The 27,675-nt window shown below is 37.0% G+C and overlaps 1 protein-coding gene across 3 annotated transcripts in view; it reads right to left on the minus strand.

The window, feature by feature from the left end:
* The window catches only part of GckIII (Germinal centre kinase III), a 303,196-nt gene that overhangs the window by 225,233 nt on the left and 50,288 nt on the right, over positions 1 to 27,675 (minus strand). Inside the window, exons 1-2 of one of the 3 annotated variants that reach the window (XM_089104370.1) lie at positions 10,611 to 10,792; positions 6,961 to 7,226 (exon numbers count right to left, since the gene is read on the minus strand). In XM_089104370.1, the coding sequence (XP_088960496.1) occupies positions 6,961 to 7,041 (81 nt within the window). In that variant the 5' untranslated portion in view covers positions 7,042 to 7,226; positions 10,611 to 10,792. Of the gene's footprint in view, positions 1 to 6,960; positions 7,239 to 10,610; positions 10,793 to 23,446; positions 23,520 to 27,675 lie in introns of those variants that run through there. The other 2 variants (XM_089104372.1, XM_089104371.1) reach the window with 2 other exon arrangements.

The following is a 27,675-nucleotide window of genomic DNA, read 5'->3' on the forward strand; positions in this document are numbered from 1 at the left end:
GTTTTAATGAAAAGCAAATTATTTTATTTCGATTGAAATTTTTTTTTTTTTTTTGTATAGTATATCATATAGGCTAAGTGAGATAAAAACGTTCCTACCAATACGCCGTAAGGGGGAGGGGGGAAACACAAAAACAACTTTTGAAAATGTCTTTTATTTTCAAGGACAGTGGACAGTGGCGTAACTTCGTCAAAATCATGGGGGGAGGGGGTCAAAATTGGAGCCAATTTTCCTAAATCAAGTAAAAATTAGTGAAAAATAAGCCATAGTCCCATAAAGGCAAAGATATGCTAAAGAAAACGGACCGCTTCTCTGTATGCTTGAATTATGAAGGCTTATCCTAGTTTTGACAAGATTTTTGTAGAAATTAAACTTCAGCTGGGATGGCAAACTGAGTTCTGGATGGAGCAATTGCCCCCCTGCCCTATAGCAAATTACGATCCCGGCAGTGAATAATGAAAAGTCTTTGCTCTTTTTAGTCGCACCTCAGACAAAGATTTCACTGGAGATAAATTTAGTTCGCAACATAATTTGTATATTCGTGTTTTTATTCGTGAGTATTCATGCGCAGTAATGCAATTTATAATTGTTCATAGTAAAATATACAAATAGCAGGAAACAAACACATCTTAATCAATGGATCAACAAGCATAGTAAAATAAACAGACTTTTACAAAAATCTTATATTAAAGGACGTTAACGTTTAAGGAAAGTGAAAACTAAACACCCTTCACTATCTTTAGTTGCACCTGGGAAACGAATTTAGTTCGCAAAACAGTTTTATTCATTCCTGCTTTAATTGTGAGTATTCATGTGCAGTAATACATTTTTCATTGTTCACATCAAAAAGATAAAAATAGTAAGATATAAAAATATTCCCACCAATGGACTAACAAGCGTTGCAAAATACATCAAAGACCTTTACAAAAATAAAAAATGGAAAAGGGCTTTCACATTTGTTTTCACTGTCTTTGATTGGACAGTAAAGTTTCGTAAAAATGAATAGATTTCGCAAGCCAGTTTCGTTCATTCATGTTTTTAACGTGATCGTTATGTGGGGTATAACGTTTTTGAAAGCTCAAAATATTAACATAAAATAGTAGATCATAGTGAAGACTAGTCAGTCTTCACTCTCTTTAGTTGCACCCCAGACACAAATTTCATTGGAAATGAATTTCACAAGACAGCTCCATTTTCAGGTTTGGTTTTATCCTCAGAATTTATTTACAGTAATGCATTTTTCGATGGTTCATAGTAATAAGATAAAATATTAAGAGATAAACTATTCCCACCAATGGACAAACAAGCGTAGCAAAATGCAGGAAATACTTTTACAAAAGATTTAAATTAAAGACTTTTGCATATATTTTTACAGTTACTTATTGCCCTTCAGATTAAACTTTTATAAAAATATGGAATTATTTCACAAAACAGTTTTATTCATTCGCGCTTCCTCTCGATTATTCCTGTGCAGTAATGTATTTTTAGAGAGGTCATAGCAATAACTACGCTACCACATTATATTTGGAACGAAGCAAAAACAGTAACTGAAACACAGTTATGAATGCATTTCATCAACCTCACAGACCCCAAATTGCCGTAAAAAGGTTAAAAATACGAAGTTTCCAGAATTAAAGAAATAACTCTGTAAAATTAAATTAGAAAATAAAAGATCAACGTAGTTTACAGACAACCCAATTTATTTTGTATTCCATATTCAAATAATTACATAAAAATGAATTTATTTTGCAAAAAAATTTAGCAATTATTTTTAATGCCGGATAATTCTCAATCAAGGGCGCATCCAGGATGTGATTTTGAGAGGGCTCAATTCACCAAGAAGACAGGGACATGCTCAGGGGAATGCCCCAGGGCCCAGGCACCCCCGGAATCCCAGATTTTTTTGAAATTCTAGGCACTTCTTATTCTAATTATCAGATAAAGTTTTGCTAATTATTGCCCCTCCCCCCAAAAAATATCTGAACGTGAATGGAGGGGGGTGAACTAAAAAAAGAATGCTTTTCAGGCATATCGTCGTGCCTAGAACAATAGGACATGTAATAAAATAAAAATTCCTCTAGTTAATCTTTAATTACTGGTCACGCCTTGAAAGGCATCATATGAACTAGCATGCCATCATATGACCTAGCAGAAACCATAAATTTATTACCCGACTAGATACTAGACAATCAAACAGTTCGTGGTAACGAACTGTAAGTAAGGAGTGATGCGGCTCAATAGTTACCGAAACTCTCAGAAACAGAGTCTTGATAACAATAGATATATCAAAATAATCGAATTTTGATGCTTATTCAGAATATATAAAATTCTTCCAAGTCTTATGTTATCCATCAAAAGTTACGAGCCTGAATGAATTTTCCCAATTTTCGAAAAAGCGGAAACACTCCCAAAATGTCAAGTGATCTTAATGAAAACCACAACATCAGATTCAGCATATCAGAAAACCTTGCTGTAGAGGTTTCAAGGTCCTATATATAAAATTGTGGAATTTTGCATTTTTTTTTTTTTTTGCCAGAAGAAGGATCAAGGATGCGTGTTTATTTGTTTTTTGTTTTACCCAGGGGTGATGGTATCAAACCAGTGATCCTAGAGGATCGAGAGAGGGCTCATTGATCGGAAATCAAAAGTTTGAATGCCCTTTTTAAGTGAACAACAATATTGGAGGGCACCTAGCGCCCTCCGACGCCCCTTTTCCCTCAAAGTCACCTGATCAAAATGTTGAGATAGCTATTTTGTTCAGCATAGTCAAAATGTCTAGTAACTATCTTTGAGGAAGTATACAGATATTTTTTTTGGGGGGGGGGATCTTTCTGGTGGGGGGATTATGTGGGAAGATTTTTTCATGGAGGAAGGAAGTTTTCCATAGAGGGGAAGCCAGATTTCCCGGCATTATTTAAAAGAAGACCATAAATTAAATAAATAAAACAGGTGTTTTCAACTGAAAGTAAGGAACAACATTAAAACTTAAGACAAACAGAAATTATTACGTATATGAGGGGGTTATCTCCTCCTCAGTGCCTCGCTCTTTACACAGAACGTTTTTTTATAGAACGTTTAAATAAAATTATTATTCTAATATTTATTCTTAAATAATTGGAACAAAAAGTCAAACTCTAGCGCAAAGAGCGAGGTATTGAGGATGGGGCAATCCCCTCGTATACGAAATAATTTCTTTCCGTTTTGAATTTTAATGTTGCAGCTTACTTTTCAATAAAACTTGTTTTTTTTTTTTATTTAATATATCAAAAGCTTCACAGTATGCGAGCATGTGAACAGTCAGCAGGCATCTAACAAGAACAGTGGCAACCAACCAGTTAATAGAGGCGCAGACTTGAACAATTGTTTTTGCCGGCATCAAATACCTATAACCCCTGTTGGTGGCATAGAAGAAAAAACGTAAGAAGCACGCCAGAAAGGATATTGTTTGTAGTTTATTATAAAACAATATATATATACGGCGGAAACGGGCCCATAACTAGGACAAAAAAGCTTCGGTACCTCTGGCTCAAGGAATAACATTAAGTTATGGTATAACAGTTATAGCATATAACAGTAAATTTATGTTACCGTTATTATGTTATAACAGCAAAGTTATAACATAAAGTTATGTAGTATATACCAAATAAAGCCACGTGTTATGATTAAGCCGCGATGATATGCTTAAAGGCACATAATTATATACCAGCGATCCCATGACGAAAGGCCCGAAGTTCTAAGACAACAGTTTTCTACCAGTTCTCATTTTTTTTTTACTAATTCAGAATTGAATTTTGACTTGGAAAACCGAGCAAGTCGATGAAACATAATAAAAAGCATTTCACTTTCAAAATACATCAAATCCGTGCGATTGGACAAAAAAGTCCACAGGAAGATCTCCAAACAAGTCCAAGGGCCGATGCCTAAATTTAAAGTAGTGTTTTTGGATTGAGGAACCATGTTGAAATGGTTTCAATTTAAACTTCCTATATAATGTTCTTAGCCTTTCTCATAGCAGAAAGTTTTATAGATACAAGAAGTGGGAGTACTTTTTACAACAAAGGTTTGTGTCCACTCTGAAACAAGCCATTTTACGACGATTTTGCAGTTGTAACTTGCACAAAAAGCACAAAATGCTTACATCTTTGGATTCATTAGTTACAGATCTATCCATTCACCGAGCCAGAATTATGATATTACTTAGAGTTTTTCTTTGAGAACATTCTAAACTTACTAAACAAACAGGGAAACGGCCCTTTTTCCATTGATTTCTAATCAATTTTCAACGTATTTTTAATCTAAAAAACCATCTACACCGAATTTCAAAAATATAATTCGGCAGATGGATAGAATTGAATGTCATTTATGGAAGGATATCAAAATTGTCTTTTTTCTTTGATATACAAAAATCGTAGGAAAGCAGAAAAATAATATCCTAAAATTACACAGTGAACATAATCCTTCACAATAGAAAATTTCATACAAATTTCGTTTAGCAAACTCTACGTGGTAATGGGCTATCATCCTCCCCAAAGAACTGATGAAGGTCACAGAATGGGAATTGTCGCTTCCATAGTTGTCACAATAAAAGAATTGAGAGAGAAATTGTGGAAAATCACATCAATAAATTAAAAGTTACAAAACTTAATGAAAAATTTAACTACTTCCATGGAGGACTAAATTTGGAGCTACTGAATTATTTAATGTAAATAAATTAAAATAAGATCTTAATGAACCAAATAGTACATAAGGGATCTCAATTCAATTCTTATCAACAAGGTACACTGATTCTAGTTTCTTTGCTAGAACCCACAAAAGAAGAAGAACTACAGAAATTTCGCAATTCTTATGCAAGCTTTAGGATATTGCAAGAGCCGGGCATGTACTGACGAGGCTTCAGAAACCGAACTTCAAAATATAATATGGTTCTATCACATTCAGCCACTTTATATTTATTGGCCAAGTATTACATTTGCCTACAAGTCAGTAGGGCATCGCTTCTGAGCAGGGATCAAGGTTGGTATATAAATTTACTAAAAATATATCTTCCAGGAACAAGTTTCCCAGGGGCACGTTTTCCAGGAGGGGGCGGACTCTTCCTTGAGGGCAAAATTTTCGGGAGAAGTTTTCCGGGCGAGTTTTTCTAACTAGTTTTTTCTCTTATCAGAAATAAGAAGTTTGATGAAAATAACACCAAAGTCCTCATCAAGATCTTTAATACTGATGGAAGGATATAGTCAGGGCCGCCGTGAGCGATTACCGGGCCCGAGACAAAACGTTTCTCCCTCCTTCCCCTTCCCTGCTACATAATATCCTCAAATCGAAAGAAATGTTGTGTTAAAAAAATGGGTTATATAATCTTCATTAATTGTCGTTTCTTGAAAAAAGTAGTTCTTGAAAAAAGTACAAATCATCCTCTCTTCTAAATACTACAATAACAAAATTCTTACTTCGTATCATTCAGAAAATTTACATTCCTCGTTCCAGTAACTTCCAACTGCCTCCCAGTCCCCTACCCCTAGGGCCTGAAGCTACCCCTAAGCTATAAACAAAAGTTTACTGATTTTGCAGTTTGTTTATTTTTTTCATACTGCCATAATCCAAATTGGCATTATGAGCAACATGTACTGAGAAATAAGTTCAAAAACTAATGCAAACCGTCAAAATCAGCAAACTTTTGAACATGGCTCAGGGTATCATCCAGGCACTAGAGGAGGTATAACTGGAAGTGATTCTTAAAGGATTCAAAAAAAGGAATGTTCTGAATTTGGTGAGATAAAAATGTTATTATTATAGTGTTTCATTCAGAAGAGGGGATAAACTGCACCATTACCGAAATAACTACAAAAAGAATACAAAACAACAAAAGCAGTAAACTTAGTGTTTAACATAGGGCAAACTTAGGGCATAGGTCTATATCCAGACATGAGGGGGGGGGGGGTGTGCAATGAAACTGAAATCAAACATATAGATAGGTAATCATGGATAAACCTCCCTTCTAAACTAGCTACGACAACAATTCAATTTGTCCCCTATTTCTTAACAGTTACAACAAAATTCTTACTTTGTTTGTTCGTTACATTCACAAAATTCTATTTACTGCATTTTCAGAACCTGCGAGTATTTAGTCAAAATTTCTCGTGAACCTGAAATATTAGCGAGATGTAACTTTCCTAAGAGAACAAAGGATCGAAACAGTTTCTTAGTATAAAAAAGGTTATACAATATAAGATATTACCACTTGATGGCTATCAACCAAGGGACAGCAGCTTCAATTTAGAGAAGTTAACTTTTACTGATCGTAACTTTTTATTCTTCCAGGGAAGTTTTACAAGAACTGAAACATCAATAATAAGTCTGCTCAGAACAACCTAAAGGGTGCAAACCAACATAACCAATACAAATATTCAGTGGTCATTTGAAATGATCTAGAAAAAAGACCGCCCCAAAAGGACCCTAAACCAGGCACATCAGCTGGATCTCTACAATCTTAATAAGTTTCTGCAATCCAAGCGGGAAGATGTGCTAGGTGGCAGCGGGGGACGAAATTACCTAGATGGTTTCTAGCCGAGGCCCTGGGTCACTCTGGGGCATAAAATAATAAAAGGTCTATGCTATGGTAGCTTTATACGTTCGCAAGAAAATGCCCTACAAATAAGAACCAAAACAGCGTAATGACCAAAAATGTTTAGCAGGTCTCTTGTTTCTTTACAAGCCAATTTAGTCCACTTAGTCAATTTGCATGAAGTTAACCTCCATGTTAAAATGTATTTGAAAGTGAATGTTTACGATCAAAACCAAAACAAATAGCCAGCATAGTTTTTTTCATCAAATGATGAGGTGTATTACAATCAAAGTTATCTAAATTCTTTAAGTTACTTATTTTATCCTCCATAGGTTATTTGTACAATATGAAAAATAATAGAAGTAGAAATATACAACAGGCTAAATAAAAACAATTACCTGTTTCCTAGATTTTGTGAAATCTTCATAGTATATATTTGAATATTCATGATTATCAAAGTCTTCAATATATGCAGGCATTATCAACACAACAAAGTAATGTCCAAATGTGACTCAATTACTGATAAAATTGCAGCCAGGTAAATAAAAGATAATGGCCCAACGTAAGAAAGTCGGAGAGATCATACAATTTTTTTTCGTCACAAAACCATTAGTCACACAACAAATGCCGAACAAAATATTTCTATTTCCTTTTTTGTAATGTTCTAAAAATGTAGAGATTTTGGAGATTAATGGGAAGTTAAAAAAGAGGTAGAGGCAATCTTCTTCTTGGGATTAGTTTTTATATCTATACAGACAGCATCCAATCTTCTTAGGTTTAATTTTCCCGACAAATTTAATTTTCACACAAAGAAACAGCAACATGGGATTTTTTCTTGTAGATCAGTGGTTTCCAACAGATTCTAGGTCATGTCCCACCTAGACATTTCTAATGCCCCCTTGTCATATTCAAATCTTCTTATTCAGAATTCTAAGTGTTTTCGGTCTCAAAGAATCTGAAAAGGCCCTTAACTTGGTATCCACTGAAGAAATATTTTCTGAACACCTTTTATACCATGTATAACGTTGTTACAAAACTATAATTTATGCTCTTTCAATAAATTTGAATGTGCCGTCTTTCACATGAATTTTTTTCAACATTGAGGCTCTAAAGAATATTCAGCAAGGGTGCATGTCCTATCCATGACCCATCCAAATATTGCCATGCCCTACCGGCGGGGTCTGTGCCCCACGTTGGGAATCACAATTGTAGTGGATCAAAATTATGAATAACATTTTAAAAGTTGAGATTTCTAGCCAAAGCTGAAATTAAACTTTTAATAATTTCCTCTTTAAAGAAAATTATTTATTTCATTAGGGAAAAAGACAAATTCCATGTAATGGAGCAATGTGGCAACATGGAAAATCAATAGATACTGTGGTTGATAAGGTTTATTCATTTTTAATTAATCATACGGTAAACACGAGCCACATCCATGGGCGTAGGCAGCATTAGGCAGCATATTGTCTAGGGGGGGGCAGTCGACAGTGTGATGGAATTTTATCAATTGCTTTTTCCAAACCATCTGCTTTTTCAGCCATATCTAATGTAAATTTGAAGGTCTAGGGGGGGGGCCCCTGCACCCCCCCCCCCTCCCTACACCCATGGCCACATCCCCACAAAGGGTTCTTGGTCTGTAAAGAAAGGGGTAGACACACGAATCCATTAAACACTAACTCAGAGAGAAAACAAAAGTATGATATGATCAACCAGTAAGAACAAGCTATAGGGAGTTAATTTGTCTTTCCATTTACCATGCTCCTTATATTCATCACCACGCTTAACCTAATTTCAACTACAGATTATTACTTGACAGTTCAATTCACTTTCTTATTTTTTCTTTAGTCAGAATACTGTCTTTTTTTCTTTTAAACGAGATAATTCATCAAGTTTTTGATTTGACTTTTTAGGCAATCACCAGAACATCAAATTTGCAACGCCTAGCTTTCCCTAAATAGACATCTAGATTTCGACAAGAGGATCCTTAGCCGTATTAATTATTCCAACAAGAGACTTCGTGCTTTTTTGCCTGATGAATAAGGATCTAATTGAACCAAATGTTTATTTTAACCCTTGGCGATATTTAACTTGTGTTTCCAACTTTGAAAATTCCGAAAGTGTTTAACCATCTAAAAAAATCGTTCTATTGGGCATTAAAGATTTGTTTTAATATAGTTTAATTCTAACCCTACGAGTCAAATGAGGACAATAATTATCCAGGTTTACTCCAGGAATACTGTGTCAGTATTCCAAATTGTGGCGCAAAAAGGGGAAAATGTGACCATTGATGTCAAAAGGAATTAGGGGGATTCTACAAGCAGCGGGTTATATATAAGCTGCAGATGCGTCACTACCCAACTTTTTTTCAGACGGGAGGGGGGGGGCGCAATGGTTTTGCCAACAGACTGTTAAAATGATTCATTTTTTAAGAACTGTGATTGATCTCAATAAATGATTTCAAGTCATTTATTCCCCTCAGTGCATTTACCTTATAGAAAAATAATTCAAGCCAAAAAAAATAGCGTTGCTTCACGCCACTATTTTGCCGACTCATATTTTTTTTTACCGACTTTCTGAAAGCATTTGGGGGGGGGGGGGGTGGAGTTGCCCCCCCCCCTATACGTGATTGCCTTGGCTAGGATGCATACAGAGGAAGACCGGCTCCAGTTTTGGAATGACGACGCCCAAAAAATATAGTGCTGGTGTTCATACTAATAAAATGCCTATTGAAATGGCCTTCTTTATAAGTGCTTGGACGAAAGGCCTCAAAGTAGTCTTTTTATTTCTTTTAAGGAATTACTTTGGAAAGTAGTGAGTCTACAAAATTCGGAGTGATTATATCTATTCTACTGTTCTTATTCGAAAAGAAAAATTATCTAGGAACTTATTCTTGCAATGAACATTTTAGTAAACGAATATACCCAAGAGGACGTAGTTACGACCTGACTACAAGTCTAAAATATGCATCTCTAGCTACTATTGATAATTAAGTATTTTATGGAGGATTTTAACTGAATTATATTGCGTCATGGCTTTTCTACAAAGGAATAAGGTCAATTGATGGCAATGCTTTTGTACATGGCCTTCACGCACAATTATAATTGTTTGACTCGCAAGTTCAATATTAAATCCTTAAATGGACCCGAAAGTGACACCTAATTCCTACCTATTTTTTCAGACTGGCATTATTTCTCATCAAAAGCCAACTATTCATGAGAAATAATGACAAAATATAATGCAAACCAAGAGAATCCGCAGAGGTATGGGTATAACCTAGGGCTAAATCTGGACCCACTGGGAGGGGTGGGACGCTATGGCGACCATTACACTTGGAAATGGTATCGAATGGGTAATCAAAGGGTGTTGTTCTTTTGTAATTAGTGTTTAGTTCAAAAAAGGCCATCCACGAGTGTTTCCCAATTGACTCCTCAAAATCGCTTAGAAAGGCGATACGAGGAAAAGATGAAGTGAACAGGATTATCCTCAAAGTAAGTGTTTTACCAAGAAGTTTGAATGGAAAAACAAATTCTCTTAAGAGGAAATTTGTTGAGGATACTAAGATGGCAGTTTCTTCATAACCTGAGAAAGGACATTAACGCTCATTCCAACGGTTTAGTGTTTGATCTGCTTAAGACTTCCAAGGGGGGGTGAGGGGTAAAGTTCTACCAAACCATATTATTGACTTATGCATAAAGTGAATATACCACTCGATGCCTTTTTTATGCTGATTACGAATATAATAATCATTTCTATCGGAAATGAATTTCAGCCCCCCCCCCCATATATATGCCAATTCAGGGTATATTTTTCTACATTAGGGGGGTGGGGGTAAAGTTTAAACTTACCTCCCATTTACATCAGAAAAAATGTTTGCCCCCACCCCCCCCCCTAATGTAGAAAAATATACCCTGAATTGGCATATATAGGGGGGGGCTGAAATTCATTTCGGATAGAAATGATTATTATATTCGTAATCAGCATAAAAAAGGCATTGAATGGTGTATTCACTTTATTCCTAACTCAATAATATGATTTGGTAGAACTTTACCGGGTGGGGTTCCAAGAGAGGGTCAAAACATCCTCTACTAAATATCAAATCACTGTACAGCTTATATGTCAATACTTCACTAAATTTATCACAAGCACAAGAGAAACAACCAAAAATCTAAACAATATCCACCAGGTTTTTATTCACCACAAAACTTAAAACATTTTTGAGAACTCTCAATTGCAGAGCATATGTCCAACTTTTGCTCTACTGAATCGAATACGAAAAACGGAGGTATTGAGCGACATATGTTTAAGCAAAGTACATTGGCCCGACAAAATCACCAGTTAAAACCAAACCATAAAATCTCAGCTTTCTCAACTTATGACACTCGCTCATGCGTTGATTATCTAGAGGCGTTTTTTTTTCAGTGCTTTACTTAATAAGCCTAATTGTCCCAAGATCGTCATCATGAAACAAATCATGTGTCTGAAATATCGAAACGCTGTGGCGGAGAGCTTGTATCTTTATTAATTAATTTTTTTAATAAAGCTTTTTTGATGGGAGTAAAGAGCGAAGTTGAAGCTTAAAACGGACAAAAGCTATTGCTTTGCGTCTAAGCCTAATACATCTAATAAATACAGACTACTGATATTTCCCATGTTTTTAGGATTATCCCAAACTAGCAATTTACTGAAAAGAGAAAACCCACGCATAAGAAACAGGACTGCTCTATTTTTAAACCATAAAAAGTCCTAAAGTGCTTTATGTTTATATGTCCTTGAAGAGAGTTGTCCTTTAAGGAGTTTTGGGCTTTTTCATAATGATCAGTTTATTTTCATAGTTTAAAATTGTTTTCTGTCGAAACCCTATAATAGTTTCTGTTACCAAATTACCGTCAATTTCTTTTTTCCGCTAGACAGTTTCTTTAAAAACCCGTTTTAAAAATTTTGGTTAGCACGGGCGGTAGTTCACTCTTTACTAGGTTGCTCACTGCTGCAACTTTGATGGAAGATTGTGAACCTCCATAGATGGTTTTTTAATGGTGGCGACTTTAATGGTATAAATTTCGTATTTCCAAGCCTTCTCCGTCCTGATAATGGTTATTTTTCGTACCAAATGGCGCACACCGCTGTTACAACAAGTCTGTAAAATTTAGACTATTCCAAAAAAATTGTTTCCGTAATTACACATTATTATTCTGTTGAATCTGAATACCAGTTATTATTCCTGAATCAAAGCTCATGGGGGACCGTCTCACTAGTCAGTTTCTTCAGTAATGGGTTTTTAAACGCTCGGTTACTATGAGCCGTGGTTAGCTTTGTACTGGATTGCAGCTATTGCTGCAACAATGAGATTGTCCTGTTTTAAATAGGCCTTTTATAACTCTTGCATTTTCCTCGGCCGATTATTTTTCCGTTATGTCAGTAAAGCGCTAAATGAAAATAGGGCTTCATGCAGGAAACTTGCAGCCCCCGCCTTCCTGTCTTTTTTTGTTTTTTCGCCGCTAGTGGGGCTCTGGAACATCATAGAGAGCTGTTTACGGGTTCATTTGAAATGAAATTGCTACATCTAGTGCCTTTTGAAAGTATTAAAAACCTATTTTAAAAAAAAAGACGCAATTTTTAACAAAACCTGCATCTCCATATACAAGACACACGTATTTTTTGATAAGATAATAAATTTAGAAACAACGCAGCTGTAGGGGTTTTTCTCTAGATAAATTGACCAAGATCAAAAGATTTCCGTAACAGTAAAATATAATTGGATGTAGAGATCGATCAATAAAAATCACTAACCAAAAATAATTAATTTGAGTTTTGTCTTATATCTCGGCCTATATGGTCAGCTTCTTGATTGGATTTTTTCTTTATTCTAATTTTAAAGGGCAATGAACTTTTTGATTTGAACTGGGTTAGAGAAAGTAGTCGAAAAAGGTCACTGAGGAGGATAAATGTTGGTTTTCAGCCGCCTTCGGCACCGAGCATAGTTGATGTCTTAGGAGCAGTGCTTCATATTTTTGTTTCCTTCTCGAAAAATGTATAGACTACCACAGAGCATAAACTCTATTTCAGAAGGACTGCTGCAATCTTTTGAACAATACATAGACTAATCAATATTTCAGAAACCGATAATCTATAATTGTAGAGGGTAGTTTTTCAACTATAGGATTACTGGTGGTTATTTCAGAAAAAAAACTCACAGGTTTATCTAATATGGTGTATACATAGAGGGGAAGTACCTAGCGATTTTAGGCAGATTTTAGTTGAACCCCATTTATAGGAAAGATGATAAGAACGAGTGTGGTAATTACAGAAGCAATAGCTTGGTTTCTGTAGGAAGCAAATTACGTAGTATGATGATATTTTTGAGACTTAGAGATGCAGTAGATAAAGATTCAAGAGAAGAACAGTATGGTTTTAGGAAGGGGAGAGTGTGTGTCGACCAAATTTTCACTCTTAGATTAATAATTGAGAAGTACCTGAGTAATCAGAACCCTTTGGCTCTCAGTTTTATAGATTATGAACAAGTGTTTGAGTCAGTCGATTAAGAAGCTTCAGTGAAGGTTCTATCCTTGTATGGTATACCAGATAAATACTTTAAAGGGAGTAGTGTTATCTATGAGAACAACATTGCTGCGGTTAAGGTAGGAAATGAGGATAGTAGCTGGCTTAGTATTGAAGTTAAGCAGGGTTGTGTTCTATCTACATTCATATGGATCATTTGATGGACTTTATCACGGCAACACGTCAAAGGCTATGGGAGACCATAAAATCAAATGGGAAGGTGCAAATCTCCTAGTCTTGGATTATGCTGATGATTCGAGTGTCCAAGAGGAAAATGATAGCAAAAGCAACGATCGCCTGGAGGTTTTGAGAGTTTAGGACGCAAAAATAGGTTTAAAATTAACGTTATGTAATAATAATAATGTTAATGCAATGTAATAGATTCCGACCGTCCGTAGAACGATCGTTTACGAATGTGAAGAGGCACTATAACAAGACCTAAAAGCTCACACAGCACTTGTTTGTACAAGTAAATGCTCTATAAGGTATGGGGTCGGACTCAAGCTGCTTGAGAAGGCAAAACACCCTTAACTCTTAATCTTCGCCACATTTAACTGCAATCATGTTGTCGATCTGATGGATGCGGATGACAAGAATTTAAGCTATTCTTACCAAAAGTTACATCGAGTCTGTACACTTGAAACCATAATCACCGAATTCGAACGGGATCATAAGCTTATGCAAAGAGTTCAGGTACCCCTTCCTCCTCCCCTACATAGATCAAATCTTTGGTGGGCTGTAAAGTGATATAACGAGGACTTTCACTACTTTTAGCTATATTTAGGTGACACCCCATCAACATTCAGATAAAAATCTTGACTAAAATTTAGAGACTGGACTGGCATCGAACCCTTATAAGGTATAACTTATTTGCTAGCTGTTGCTTCTCATTTAGGTTGATTGAGATCCAATATCTTTTGTTAGATATTTTGACGCTAGAATGCTGGGACCCGCTCCCGTCCCCCAGATATTGGATCGAGTTCAGACCCCGCATTGGCAACCAATGGAAACTAGCTCTCACTTTCGCCTATTTTGTCTAGATAACCTGTTCTGGTAAATCTTCTCATCAGAAGAATCTGGACCCGGCTCCCTCATTTCGCAGAAGTAGGATTGGCCCCAGAAAGACAAGATCGGGTATAGATCCCTGAAAGGCATAGCTTGAATGCCTATTCTTACTTCCCATAAAACTACAGTAAATTCCATAAATTCTAAAGAAACCTTTCTTTTCATTTCACGATCCCTTATGGAAAGTAAAACCCTCTGAATCTGTATTCTCTCTGTTCAGATATGTCATGGGGTAATCTAACGAAACAGTGTTTATCTCTCAATCTTTAAACCTCAAAGACTATCAAATTGCATTCCACTCTGTCTGACAATGGACATCATAAAGGAGTTGCATTTCAAATAGTTCGTGGTAACGAACTGTAATAAGGAGCAACCCGGCTCCATAGTAACCGAAACGCTAAAAAAAGGAATTTTGATACCAATAGATACATCAAAAGAAGCAAATTTTTATGCTGGTTTCAAATATATAAGTTGCATTAAGTTTAGTCTTACCCATCAAAAGTTACGCGCCTGAGAAAACTTGCCTTATTTTCTAAAAAAGGAAGGAAAACACCCCCTAAAATTCAAAGAACCTTAATGAAAATCACAGCATCCGAATCAGCGTATTAGAAAACCCTAATGTAGGGGTTTCAAGCTCTTATCTGCAAAAATGTGGAATTTTGTATTTTTTGCCAGAAGAAAGATCACGGATGCGTTTTTTTTTTTTTTTTTTTTTTTTTTTTTTTTTTTTTCAGGGTTGATCGTATCGACCCAGTGGTCCTAGAATATCGTGGCAGGGCTAATTCAAACGGAAATTAAAAGTTCTAGTGCCCTTTTTAAGTAACCCAAAAAAAAAAAACGGAGGGCAACTAGGCCCCCTCTCACACTCTTTATTTCCCAAAGTCACCCGATCAAAATTTTTATATAGCCAGTTTGTTCAGCATGGTCGAAAAATTTAATAAATATGTCTTTTAGGATGACTTAATCCCCCACAGTCCCCGGGGGATGGGCTGCAAGTTATGAACTTTGCCCAATGTTTAGATATAGTATTGGTTATAGGGAAGTATACAGACGTTTTCAGGGGCAATTTTTTCTGGTAGTGGGGGGGGGGGGGATTAGGGGTTACGTGGGAAAATCTTTCCATGGAGGAATTTTTCATGGGGGACGAGACATTGCTATGAACAGGGTGCCGGATTTCCCAACATTATTTAAAAAACAATCAGAAATTAAATAAAAAAAACAAGTTTTCAACTTAAAAACTTTTCAATTGAAAACTTTTCAACATCAAAACTTAAAACGAACAGAAACTATTACGTATATGATTGGGTTCTCCCCTAGTCAATACCTCGCTCTTTACGCTAAGGTTTTTTCAGTACTTTTATAAGAGCTATTTATTCTAATTAACGGCCTTTGTGATTAAGAGATCATTCTTAAAGAATTGGAAAAAAATTCGAACTTTAGCGTAAAGAGCGAGGTATTGACTAGGGGGGCGAATCTCCCTAATATACGTAATAAAAATATACGAATATAGAAGTTCGTTACGTAGGCTAAGTTAATTCGTAAGTTATGTATACTCATTACTAATAAAAACGTTCGTAAGTAAAACTAAACAACTTTTGAGAAATCCACTTAGCAAAAAAAGTAAAATTAATATGCAATTTTCGTTTTAATTATTCATGTACGGTGAGCCAAATTCCAAACCTGCATTAATTTAAAAAAGTTCAGAAATTAAATTTAAAAAAAAACAAGTTTTTTTAACTGAAAGTAAGGAGCGACATTAAAACTTAAAACGAACAGAAATTATTTCGTATATGAAAGGGGCTGTCCCCTCCTCAATGCCTCGCTCTTTACGCTAAAGTTTTTTTATTATTTTAAAAAATAGAGCTGTGAGAAAGTCAGACTTTAGCGTAAAGAGCGAGGCGTTGAGGAGGGGACAGCCCCTTTCATATACGGAATAATTTCTGTTCCTTTTAAGTTTTAATGTCGCTCCTTACTTTTAGTTTAAAAAAACTTGTTTTTTTATATAATTTTCTAAAGGAACCATCACTAGCATGTGTCTGGGGATATTGCAACCACAAGTGGCTTATCAAGAGGTGTTTCTTTTAACTTTCTGCAGTAAGTCAGGCTCCCCAAAATTTTTTTAAAGGTCCACGCTCCTTTGAATCTTACCACGTTCTTGAACCTCTTAAAGAATAGACCACAAGAATTTGTTGAACAACTACTTTAGACACCTGCAGACATGGCGAAGGGTAGGGGGTTAGGAGAGACTCCTCCCCGAGGATCCTAGAAACTCCCCCCCCCCCTCAAGAGATGAACATATTTATACCTGTGGTTTTATTTATGTACTAGTACTACTACAAACAACTCACTGTAACACCAAGCCACATATGGCCAACACAGCTGTGTACGCTCCTCCTCCAGTCCAATCTATTCAAAATTTTTCTGTGGATACAGAGATCCGTATAAAGTAGTCTTTAATGTATTAACCTTATAGTTGTTTCTTAAACACAAAACTTGCCGTTTGACTTGTTTATTTTCACGACAAACGTGAAACGGGACATACAAGTTTCCCCCTTGAAATATAGCTGCCTGTTTGTTTGTTTTTTCCGCAACTGCAACCCTTTTGTCGCAGTTTCCTTATACGCTTCAAGGACCTTGGCCCCTTACGTATAGTTTGACTTGTATATTACTTGTAATCATTTATGTTCAGTTTATGTTTACATTTTCGAAAGCCCATAAATTATAGTTTGGCTATATATTAATTATATAAAATCCCCCACATTTTATACTTTATACATTTTATTATGACCTACACCTAAATATTATTAAATATATAAAAATCCCCCACAACTTACTCTTAAAGATCTAACTTAATAATATAAATTGTTCTTGAGATATTTCTTTGTCACCTTTTTGAAAGTTCACATGCTCATAGTTTGTTCTGATTTAATTCAATGTCCGCCTAAATGTTTCTTATATTTGATTACTGGAGACACTGTTATATTCTCTTTGGACTATTGGCTAAAAAATGGCTGTCTCACAATTTCGATCGAATGTGTTTGGGGAAAAGAGGATATCAAGGAGAGGGGAGGGGCTATTTTCTCTCCATCACGCTTGATTCTTAAAATGGAACTAGAAGTATGCATTTCCAATCAAATTAGCCCCTTTTAAAGCTCACATTACCCACTCTTCATAAAAAACTGGCACCCCCCCCCCTCCGGGGAACACCTCGAAACCCTATCTCCAAACTTATGGTGGATCTGCCAACCCCAAAGGCCGTGTTATGAGATCTTTGGACTATTTTTGAACAAATGGCCATCTTAAAACTTCTATCAGATGCGTTTCTGGAAAATACGACGTGTGTGTGGGGGGGGGGAGGTTATTTGCCTTCTGATCACATCGACTCTTAAAAAGAGCACTATAACTTCTGATTACCAATCCAATGAGTCCGCTTTGAAGTTTATACGACCACCATTTCTACAAAAACCCTATATGCCCCCAGGGCATAACTTACAACAATTGACCTGATGGCTATATAGGGGGGGGGGTGTTATCTACTAAGACATACTTTGTGGACCTTTAAAGTACACTAAACAAAATGGCTATTCAAAAATCTATGATTGAGTGTGTTTTGGGAAATGATTGATGTATGGGGGGGGGGGCTGCATGACCTCCAATCACTTTTGACAGTTATAAAGGCCAGTAGAACTTCTGATTACCAATCAAAGAAGCCCCTGTGAGGTTTATACGACCACCCTTTCTTTCAAAAACCTTATATGCTCTGAGTGTTGTGGGGGGGGGGGGGTGGCCATTTTCAAAGTCATAATTTCCGGACCTTAAAACTACACTGAACAAAATGGCTATCTCAAAATTTTGATTGGATGTGTTTGGTGAAGTAATTGACATGGGGGAGGGGGAGCTGGTTGCCCTCCGTGAGCGAGCTCTTTTGAAGTTCCTATGACATTTTTTTCTATAAGAAGTGCCCTGGTCTATAAAGAACAAAATATTGTGCCCACATTGCTCTTTACTTAGGCAGCGCTATAGCGCTGCCTAGGATATTTTGTCTTGAGATTTCAAGGGTGTATCCCATTTGAGCGCTTTCCCATTTGAGCGCCATGGCGCGCAAATGGGACATTCCCATTTGCGCGCCGTATTTTAATTATTTCAGTTGTGTCCCAGTTGATCGCCAGATAATATTTTGCGTATGTTAGGTGATATAGCTAGGTGATCAGGTAAATTTTTCGCAAATCATATTATTGACTTACGAATAAAGTAAACACACCACTCGATGCCTTTTTAGGCTCTTTCCAAATATAATAATCATTTTTGTCGGAAATGAATTTTACCCCCACCCCTATGTATACCAATCCAGGGTATATATTTGCACCTTCGGGGGGTGGGGGTAATTATTAATCGTACCGCCCATTATCATCAGAAATAAAATTTACCCCCCCCCCTAGTGTGCAAATATATACCCTGAATTGGTATATATATGGGTGGGGGTAAAATTAATATAAGAAAAAATGATTATTCTATTTGGAAAGAGCATAAAAAAGGTATCGAGTGGTATGTTTACTTTATTCTTATGTCAATAATATCAACTGCGAAAAATTTACCGACGGGTCTTCATGTCTGTTTTCCTCATACAGTATATAGCGGTGGATACCGCATAATGCATAAGTACCTGTATATACCTTTAGTAGTAAATATATATGGTATACATAAATACTATATATATTTACTTAGTTTATAATACTATAAATGGAAGTTATTTTCACAACCATTGACCCAATAAAATCCTCAGTTTTGTTCGTTGTCTTCGTGGCAATAAATATTTCTACAGGTCAATGTGGCAGCAAACCACGCTTCATCCACCGCAAAATCACAATTTTGGGTTTGGCGCTCAAATGGTACTCCGTGGCGCTCAAATGGGAACAAAATTCCATGGCGCTCAAATGGAACAAAATTCCGTGGCGCTCAAATGGGAAAGCGCTCAAATGGGAACACCCCGATTTCAATTATACAGCACCGGAAGTGCCGATTAGACCAGGTAAGCCCCCCCCCTAAAATTCAGTCTATGGGTGCCCATGCTAACATTGCTACAAGCCTACATCACACCATTCAAACTGCGTTATTATTACATAGCCTTTCACATCTAAAAGGGCCGTCTTAGCTCTTAGAGACAAAACAATAGTCTTTTATTCAACGTAACAAACCAAAAAAAGAAAAAAAGACTCGGAGTAGTTTTTTGCCGTATGTTTTATTTGTAATCTTGCACAGGGGTTTGAGGATAATTAAAAACAAGAACTAATATAATATACTGAACAATCATCGTCAATTATTAATACCACGTCAATGAAGAGGGCTATAACACAGCCAACAGGCAGCCCGCCCCCCTTCTCCGTGGCTACGGATACAAAAGAAGATACATGCAAAAAGCGAAGCTATGACTTTTCGGTTTTTGCTTGAGGAGAAACAACAAGCAAACAAAAAAACAACAAACAACTTGGAAACAGAGATGATTTCTCTATGGTTTGTACCGGGAGGTGTCGCAATAAAATTTAAAGGGAACGAAGCAACAAAACCTTGATATTCGGACGTTAAAACGCAATTCTCTGAAATGTGTGTTGTCTGAGCGAATTAAAGTGAACATTAAATATTCAAACAAGGAGGGAGGGTGAAATTACAGCAAAAGGTCATGGAGAGCCCACCCCAAAAATATCTGATAAACCATGTTAAAACACGTCGAACGACACATATATAGGTAAAAAAAAACGCCATCTCTTTAATTAAAAACGGACTGTACATACTTAAAAGTACTAGAATAAAAACAGCAGTTATAATAAAAAAAAATCAAATCTATTTCACAGTTCAATAAAAACCACATTTGGTGTGTTTCATGCAAAACAATCACTAATTCATGAAGGAAATATTTGCTCCCATTTTAATTGATAGCGGTACTTTTATAGCGAATATTTGTAAAAATTAAAGATTTCACTGTATTCAAAGTCACGGAAGACTACCTCATATTCTTGTGTGAGCTATTTTGTTGATCTACATCAATGCAAATTTGGAATTCCCATCTAGAGTTAAGTTGAGAGCACTAACAAATTACTGTATTTAAAATTTAGGATATTATATTAGCATATTATATAAAGTACAATCTCTTGATTTTTCCAATTAAAAGCTTCAGTCGCGGGACTTCAGCCAAGACATAAGTCCCACAAAAGATAACTTTTTAGACTAAATAAAATTATTCTTTCTAACGTGGTCGATACAATACCGCATATTAACCAGGCAAAAAATAAAAAATATTTACTTTGGCTAAAACGCTGTATGTACGTACAAAGACCTACTTTTGATTGTATCTTATTTGTGTGAACTGAAATCTTCATCAATTGAACCTGTTGCACTGATCGGTGACGTCGATTCAAAGAAGGTATTTATCGTCATTCTCCGAATAATCCGTTAACGCCAATAGCTCAAGACCTGTTTTTGCACTTAATAGCTTTTGATTTTGACAAGCCAACCTATTTAATTGATTTATAAAAAGTTATTATTTTCGACACGCATTTTTGATTCAACGAGAAAATGAATCAAGTGCATAGACATAAATACTTCTAATGATTTGGGTTATTTGTCATGGTTTGACCAAAGAATGTTTTTTATGGTTATGGCGAATCATTCTATGAACCAGGAAGTAAAAACTAAGAATCTAAAAGGTAATAAAAAAAATTTAATGGGTAACACAATTCTAGGCTAATATTGTGAAGCTGACTCTTCTGAGGGATTAAGTATATATAGGGAAAATCATGGGATCATATAAGATCAGCCCTTAGTGGGGGATCAGGGAATATTCCTGGGGAAAGTCAAAGCATGAAAAGGGGGCAATTTGGGTCAGAGTTTTCAAATTTTTGCTAGAGTCTTTTGGACCCATTTCAGCTCTCTCCTCCCTCCTTATGTAGACATGGTAGACAATCATATAACCACCGCAAATGAACGGCTGAAAGGAATAAATGCAACACTTCACAAAACCAGTTTAGTCGGAAATAAAACAATATTTGCTCTATAAGTTCACACACAAAAAAAAAGGTACTTGCGTGTAATAGCGACCACACTTTGTTCTTGAACTCTAATGAAATAAAAAAAAAACATGTTTTTTTTAACTGAAAGTAAGGAACGACGTTAAAACTTAAAAAGAACAGAAATTATTCCGTATATGAAAGGGGCTATCCCCTCCTCAACGCCTCGCTCTTTACGCTAAAGTTTTTTATTATTTAAAAAATAGAGTTCTGAGAAAGTCAAACTTTAGCGTAAAGAGCGAGGAGTTGAGGAGGGGACAGCCCCTTTCATGTACAGAATAATTTCTGTTCGTTTTAAGTTTTAACGTCGTTCCTTACTTTCAGTTAAAAAAAACTTGTTTTTTTATTTAATTTTTGAATGTTTTTAAATTAATGCAGGTTTTCATTTTTGCTCACCGCACATGAATAATTAAAACAAAATTTGCAATTTAATTTTACTTTATTTGGTTAAATGGCATTCTCGAAACTTGTTTAATTTTATTTACGAACGCTTTTATTAGTAATAAATATACGTAACTTACGAATTAACTTACGTAACGAACTTCTATATTCATAGATTTTTAATACGTATATTAGGGGGTCAATACCTCAATCAATACCCCTAGTCAATACCTTGCTCTTTAAGCTAAAGTTCGAATTCTGTTCCAATTCTTTAAAAATGACCGCTTAATCACAAAGGCCGCTAATTAGAATAAATAGCTCTTGTGAAAGTACTAAAAATCTTTGGCTTAAAGAGCGAGGTATTGACTAGGTGGTGAACTCGATCATATATGTAAAATTTTCTGTTCGTTTTAAGTTTTGTTGTTGCTCCTTACTTTCAGTTGAAAAACTTTTTTTTTTTTAATTTCAAATGTTTTTCTTTAATAATGCTGGGAAATCCGGAGCCCCGTTCATAGAAATGTCCCTTCCCCCCTGAAAACTTCCTTCATGGAAAGGTCCCCCCATATAACCCTATGGAGAGGTAACCACCTATAAAGGTGGTTAAGTTAGGTATTTACTATAATGCGTTCTGGGCGACCTGCTTTCCATATTTCTCTTATGTAGTTTGCATATTTTTTTTACTGAAGTCTTGTTTTCATCATATTCTGGTATATTTCATTTTGATTAACCTGGTGTGGTCACTATAACAAGTAAGTACAAAAAAAAATGATAATTAACCATCAAAAACCATAACCAAATCCATACAACAAGCAGCAAAGAAATTCAAAAATAAGATTCATTGCCGGTAATATTATTTAGCATTCAATACCAAAATAGTGTTGTTTTTTCTGTTGTTTTTTTTGGCATTGAGCCCAAATTTGGGGGAATACCCTTATTAATGCACAAAGACAACAACTAAATTAAAGCTTGAACGGTAAAATAAGCTTTAAAATAGAACTTCTTGCAGTTCGTGGCTTATAAATGACTCAAATATACCAAAATCTATACAAAACTGAAAGACCAAAATTTGAGCCCAAAGAAAAAGAAGGATGCATAAAATTTATCACAAACGGTATGCAATGACACAAATGTCGATTCTACAGTACAAACTTCCACTTACATGTTTCAAATCAACTTCTCAACACAATTTGAATCCTGATTAAAATGCTCCAATCCCATCCGTATTTCAACTGTCCTCAATTTTCCTCACAGTTTATTTCCATACCTTGTACAGAAGAAAAATGCTTTTCTTGAGCACAACTGATTCTTCTTTTCTTCCACTCCCCTTTTATCTCTCTTGTGTTATCATGGCCATATTCACAAATAATTCAAAGGGGCCTAATAATTTGCTTAAAAGCCTGTTGGAGTGAGTGAAATGCCAAGTTTTGGGAAAGGATAAAATTTGCTTTTAATATCAAATCATTTTTGCCATTTTTTTAATGGACCCTGGAAAGTAAAAGCACCAAACTTTAGTCACAACGTTCCTCCTTACATTTTCACTATTTTTCAGCAATGTCTTGTAATCACTATAAGATGCACCTTTCATTTGTTGTTTTGACAAACTTGTCAACCCTGCTGCCTTTCGCAAGCAAAGATTTTTGCTCTAACTCCTCTCAGCGTTATGTTTGAGCTTAGATTCACTGCTAATTTAAGCCTTAAGAGCTTTACCATTTGCTCATTTGTAATAAACTAATAATAAATAAGTAAAACTAACTTTTAAAAAAGACATTGACTTTCAATGACTATCAGGAATGTTAAAAAAAGGTTATAATTAACAACTCACCTCTTTATTTTTCATGTTGAAGTGCATATTTTTTGTTGACTATACTTATTGAATTTCAACCGTTCTTCATGGCCTGGAAAATAATACAAAATTTATTGCTTATAAACCAAAATGCTTGCCATACAATAAGCGCTTAGCTATTACAAATTCTCAAAATTCAAAGCCAGAGTAACAAAAAAGTACATGAAAACAAAAAGCTTGACAATGGAACAAGAGATATGTATAATTTCATGCAAAGGTAACACTCCGTTAATGAATTTTGAAACTATAAAGACACATCAGATGGTGGAAGAAAATATACATTTTCTTTAAAAGGTCTCCATAAATAAATTCTGCAACTCTACAAGATCATTCAGGGAGTTAAACTATTTCCAAAATATATTAAAGAGAACAAATATGACTTCCACTAGGGAGAGGGGGTCAGGCAAGACTATCCAGGAGGAGGGATCAGGGTTTGACCTCCTCCCCACTGAAAAAAAATTTCTGATTCCTAAAAATGCATGCAAACAAATTTTTGATGCATTTATTTAGATTTTTTGTATTGAACCTCCCCTAAACAAAATGCCTGGATGCACCCTTGGGGTCAGAGAAATTTCTCTTGATGGGTGAGAGAATTTGTAGTTCATATCTCCTGATGGATATCACATAATATGCAGTTGATGTCACAAAAGTTTCCCTCAGCCCCAGTCTACACCTGCTTAAGAAAAGATAAATCCACGTCCACCACTTTCTGTTAAGATAAGCCTACTTTGCCTGTCTTTGTGTAAAACTAGCATCATTTCGTTCTCGTACCGTGCTTTATATCGAGTAAGCATGCATAATTTGAAGTACTAAGGACATGAGAATAAAAGCATTTTTTGTCCACCCCCCGAATTCTATTAGGTCTATTCATACCTTAAAGCCGTGATTTTTTAAAATTTTCTCTTTTAGTTGTTTCGGAACTGTGAAATTATTATGTTAGTATCACATTTTCGTCAGTGTTGCCATGTTGAACCATGGAAACAACTAACCATAACTAAAAAGTTAAATTGAACAATTCCTTTTGTCTGTAAAAATTCAAATACTAAAACCTTTTGATTCCCAAAGACATCTACACCTTCAAATGAAAGGTGCACCTTCTAACTGTTTGATGCCATAACTTTTAGATTGTGTTTTTTGCTGATTTTTCACCCATGATTCATTTTTTTTAATCTTGTACCCACTACTACCAAATACAGCATAACTGCATCCGGAGGTCTTTGTTTATTGAAAAATGAAGTACCAATATTTGGTAAATTTTTTAGATTTACTTCCATGCAATGGTAGCTTCCATGCAAAAAATTCAAGAGCAATATTTCCTTTTCAATGTCTGTGGCAGGGCAGTCGTGCATGAGGGACCCCCTCCCCCCTTCAATATTTCAGTCAGTATGTAAAATGATGATGTGATAGTGACTTTACTGGTTCTTTTTTTTTTCTTTTTTAAAACGGTAAATGGACTGATGGAAATAGCAGAGGCAACGCTATAGCGTTGCCTATAGTAAAGGACATACGGTTCCAATGTTTTATTATTTATTTATTAATTTAAAAAACTTTTTCCACAAAATAAGTTTTTCAAAGAAAAGCAAAGAACTCCATTAAACAAAAAATTAGCAAAAATAAAATCAAATAATCTACAGAGTGTGGAAACCACCACAAATCAGCATCGATAAATAAATGAAACCCAAAACGAACAGAAATCAAACAGTTCGTGGTAACGAACTGTAAGTAAGGAGCGACCCGGCTCAATGGTAACCGAAACTCTAGAAAACGGGTTTTTGATACCAATAGATATATCAAAAGAATCAGAATTAAATGCTGATTTCAAATATATAACTTTCATCAAGTTTAGTGCTACCCATCAAAAGTTACGCGCCTGAAAAAATTTGGCTGATTTTCAAAAAAAGGGGGAAAGACCCCCTAAAAGTTATAGAACCTTAATGAAAATCACACCATCATGTTCGACGTATCAGAGAACCCTACTGTAGAGGTTTCAAGCTCCTATCTACAAAAATGTGGAATTTTCCATTTTTTGCCAGAAGAAAGATCACGGATGCGTGTTTATTTGTTTGTTTGTTTGTTGTTTTTTTTTTCCCAGGGGTGATCGTATCGACCCAGTAGTCCTAGAATATCGTGGGAGGGCTCATTGGAACGTAAATTAAAAGTTCTAGTGCCCTTTTTAAGTGACCAAAAAAATGGAGGGCAACTAGGCTCCCTCCCACGCTTTTTTTCCCAAAGTCACTCGATCAAAATTTTGAGATAGCCATTTTGTTCACCATGGTCGAAAATATAATAAAATGTCTTTTAGGATGACTTAATCCCCCGAAGTTCCCAGAGGGAGGGCTAAAAGTTATGAACTTTACCCAATGTTAACATAAGTAGAGATGACCCTAAAGGTCCCACGCCCACACCATATATGGGCATAGAGTCATTAGGGAGAACACGTGGTTAATGGGGTCAATGACCTAAATTTCAACAACAACAACATCGACCTTGACATTCGCTGAGAGCGTGCACTTACAACAACAACAACATCGACCTTGGAACACCTGTGCTGTCGACCTCAATTCACCTATCGTGAATCAATAATTCCCCTTAGAAACAACAAATTAATTTCCCCTTTCATGACAGATCAATCAACCAATGACATCATCTGTCAGACTTTAAAAATTTTCGCATAGAAACGATTCTCCAGGAATAGATCCAAGTCATTAATGTCTTTGCCTCGGAAACAACTCTTTTGGTCGAACTCCAAAGGATATTAATAGCCAAAGGCCATGGAAACAATTCTCCAAGAAACATCTTAGCGATGAATTGTTTTAGCGCGGGAATCAGGTTTCTCATTAATTTGAAATGCATTAGCGCAGAGATGCCAAAAACAAAAGGAACACGCTGAATTACGTTTAGGGATTAATTGGGCGAAACTGTTTTAGACAGGTTATGGAATTATTTCGGCGAAACAGATAGAGACATTTTGAAAGAAGATTTTAGGAAAGGTTTTAGAACAGAATTTAATGGTGATACTCTGTGGTCGTTATAATACACAAGTTTCATTTGAACAGTGTTGTGAGGTCCTCTAACCCAACCCCAAAGGGTTCCGATCCCCCACCCCAACCCCGAAGGAAGCCCCAGGTCCTCAAAGGCCCCCCGAGCTCCCAAAGGGCCACCGGCGCCCCCAAAAGCCCACCCAGACCCCCAAAGGCCATCCCCGGGCCCCCCAAAGGCCCATCGACCTCCCAAAGGACCAACGGGGTCCCAAAGGCCCTCCACCGGTCCCCAAATGTCCCCCAGGCCCCCAACTGTCCCCCCGGACCCCCAGAGGCCCTCCCTGTGCCCCAAAGGCCCTCCCTGTGCCCCAAAGGCCCTCCCTGTGCCCCCAAAGGCCCTCCCCCGGCCCCCAAAGGTCCCCCGGACCAGAGAAGCGCCACCGGGATGTGCCGTGGGCCAGGAAAGCGCCGCAGGATGTGCCGCGGGGATGCGCCGCGGGTCAGGAAAGCGCCGCATGGGATGCGCCGCAGGGAGGCACCGCAGGAAAGCGCCGCAGGGATCCGCCGCAAAAAAAAGTAAACTAAAAGTAAAAATTTCGAAATGTTATCCCCCAAACGCCCTCCTCAGACCCCCAAAGGCCCTCCCCTGGTCCTCAAAGGTCCACTGGTCTCCCAAAGGGCCAACTGGCCCTCAAGGTTCCCCCGGACCCCCAAAGGCCATCCCCGGGCCCCCCAAAGGCCCATCGAGCTCCCAAAGGACCAACGGGGTCCCAAAGGCCCTCCACCGGTCCCCAAATGTCCCCCAGGCCCCCAACAGCCCCCCCCCCGACCCCCAAAGGCCCGCCCTGTACCCCCAACGCCCTCCCAGTGCCCCCCAGGCCCTCCCCCCGCCCCCCCACGTCCCCCGGCCCAGAGAAGCGCCGCCGGGCTGCGCCGTGGGCCAGGAAAGCACCGCAGGAAAGCGCCGCAGGAATGCGCCGCAAAAAAAAAAGTAAACTAAAAAGTAAAATTTTCGAAATGTTATCCCCCAAACGCCCTCCTCAGACCCCCAAAGGCCCTACCCAGGTCCTCAAAGGTCCCCCGGGCTCCCAAAGGGCCAACCAGACCCCAAGGGTCCCCCGGGCCCCCAAAGGTCCTCCCCCGGTCCCCAAAGGTCCACTGGGCTCCCAAAGGCCCACCCCCGGCCCCCAAAGGTCCCCCGGGCTCCCACAAGACCACTCAAACCTC

This window comes from Artemia sp. Qi Xiang Cuo, chromosome 18 (genome assembly GCF_049724085.1).
Source record: "Artemia sp. Qi Xiang Cuo chromosome 18, ASM4972408v1, whole genome shotgun sequence".
Classification (NCBI taxonomy): Eukaryota; Metazoa; Arthropoda; class Branchiopoda; order Anostraca; family Artemiidae; genus Artemia; species Artemia sp. Qi Xiang Cuo.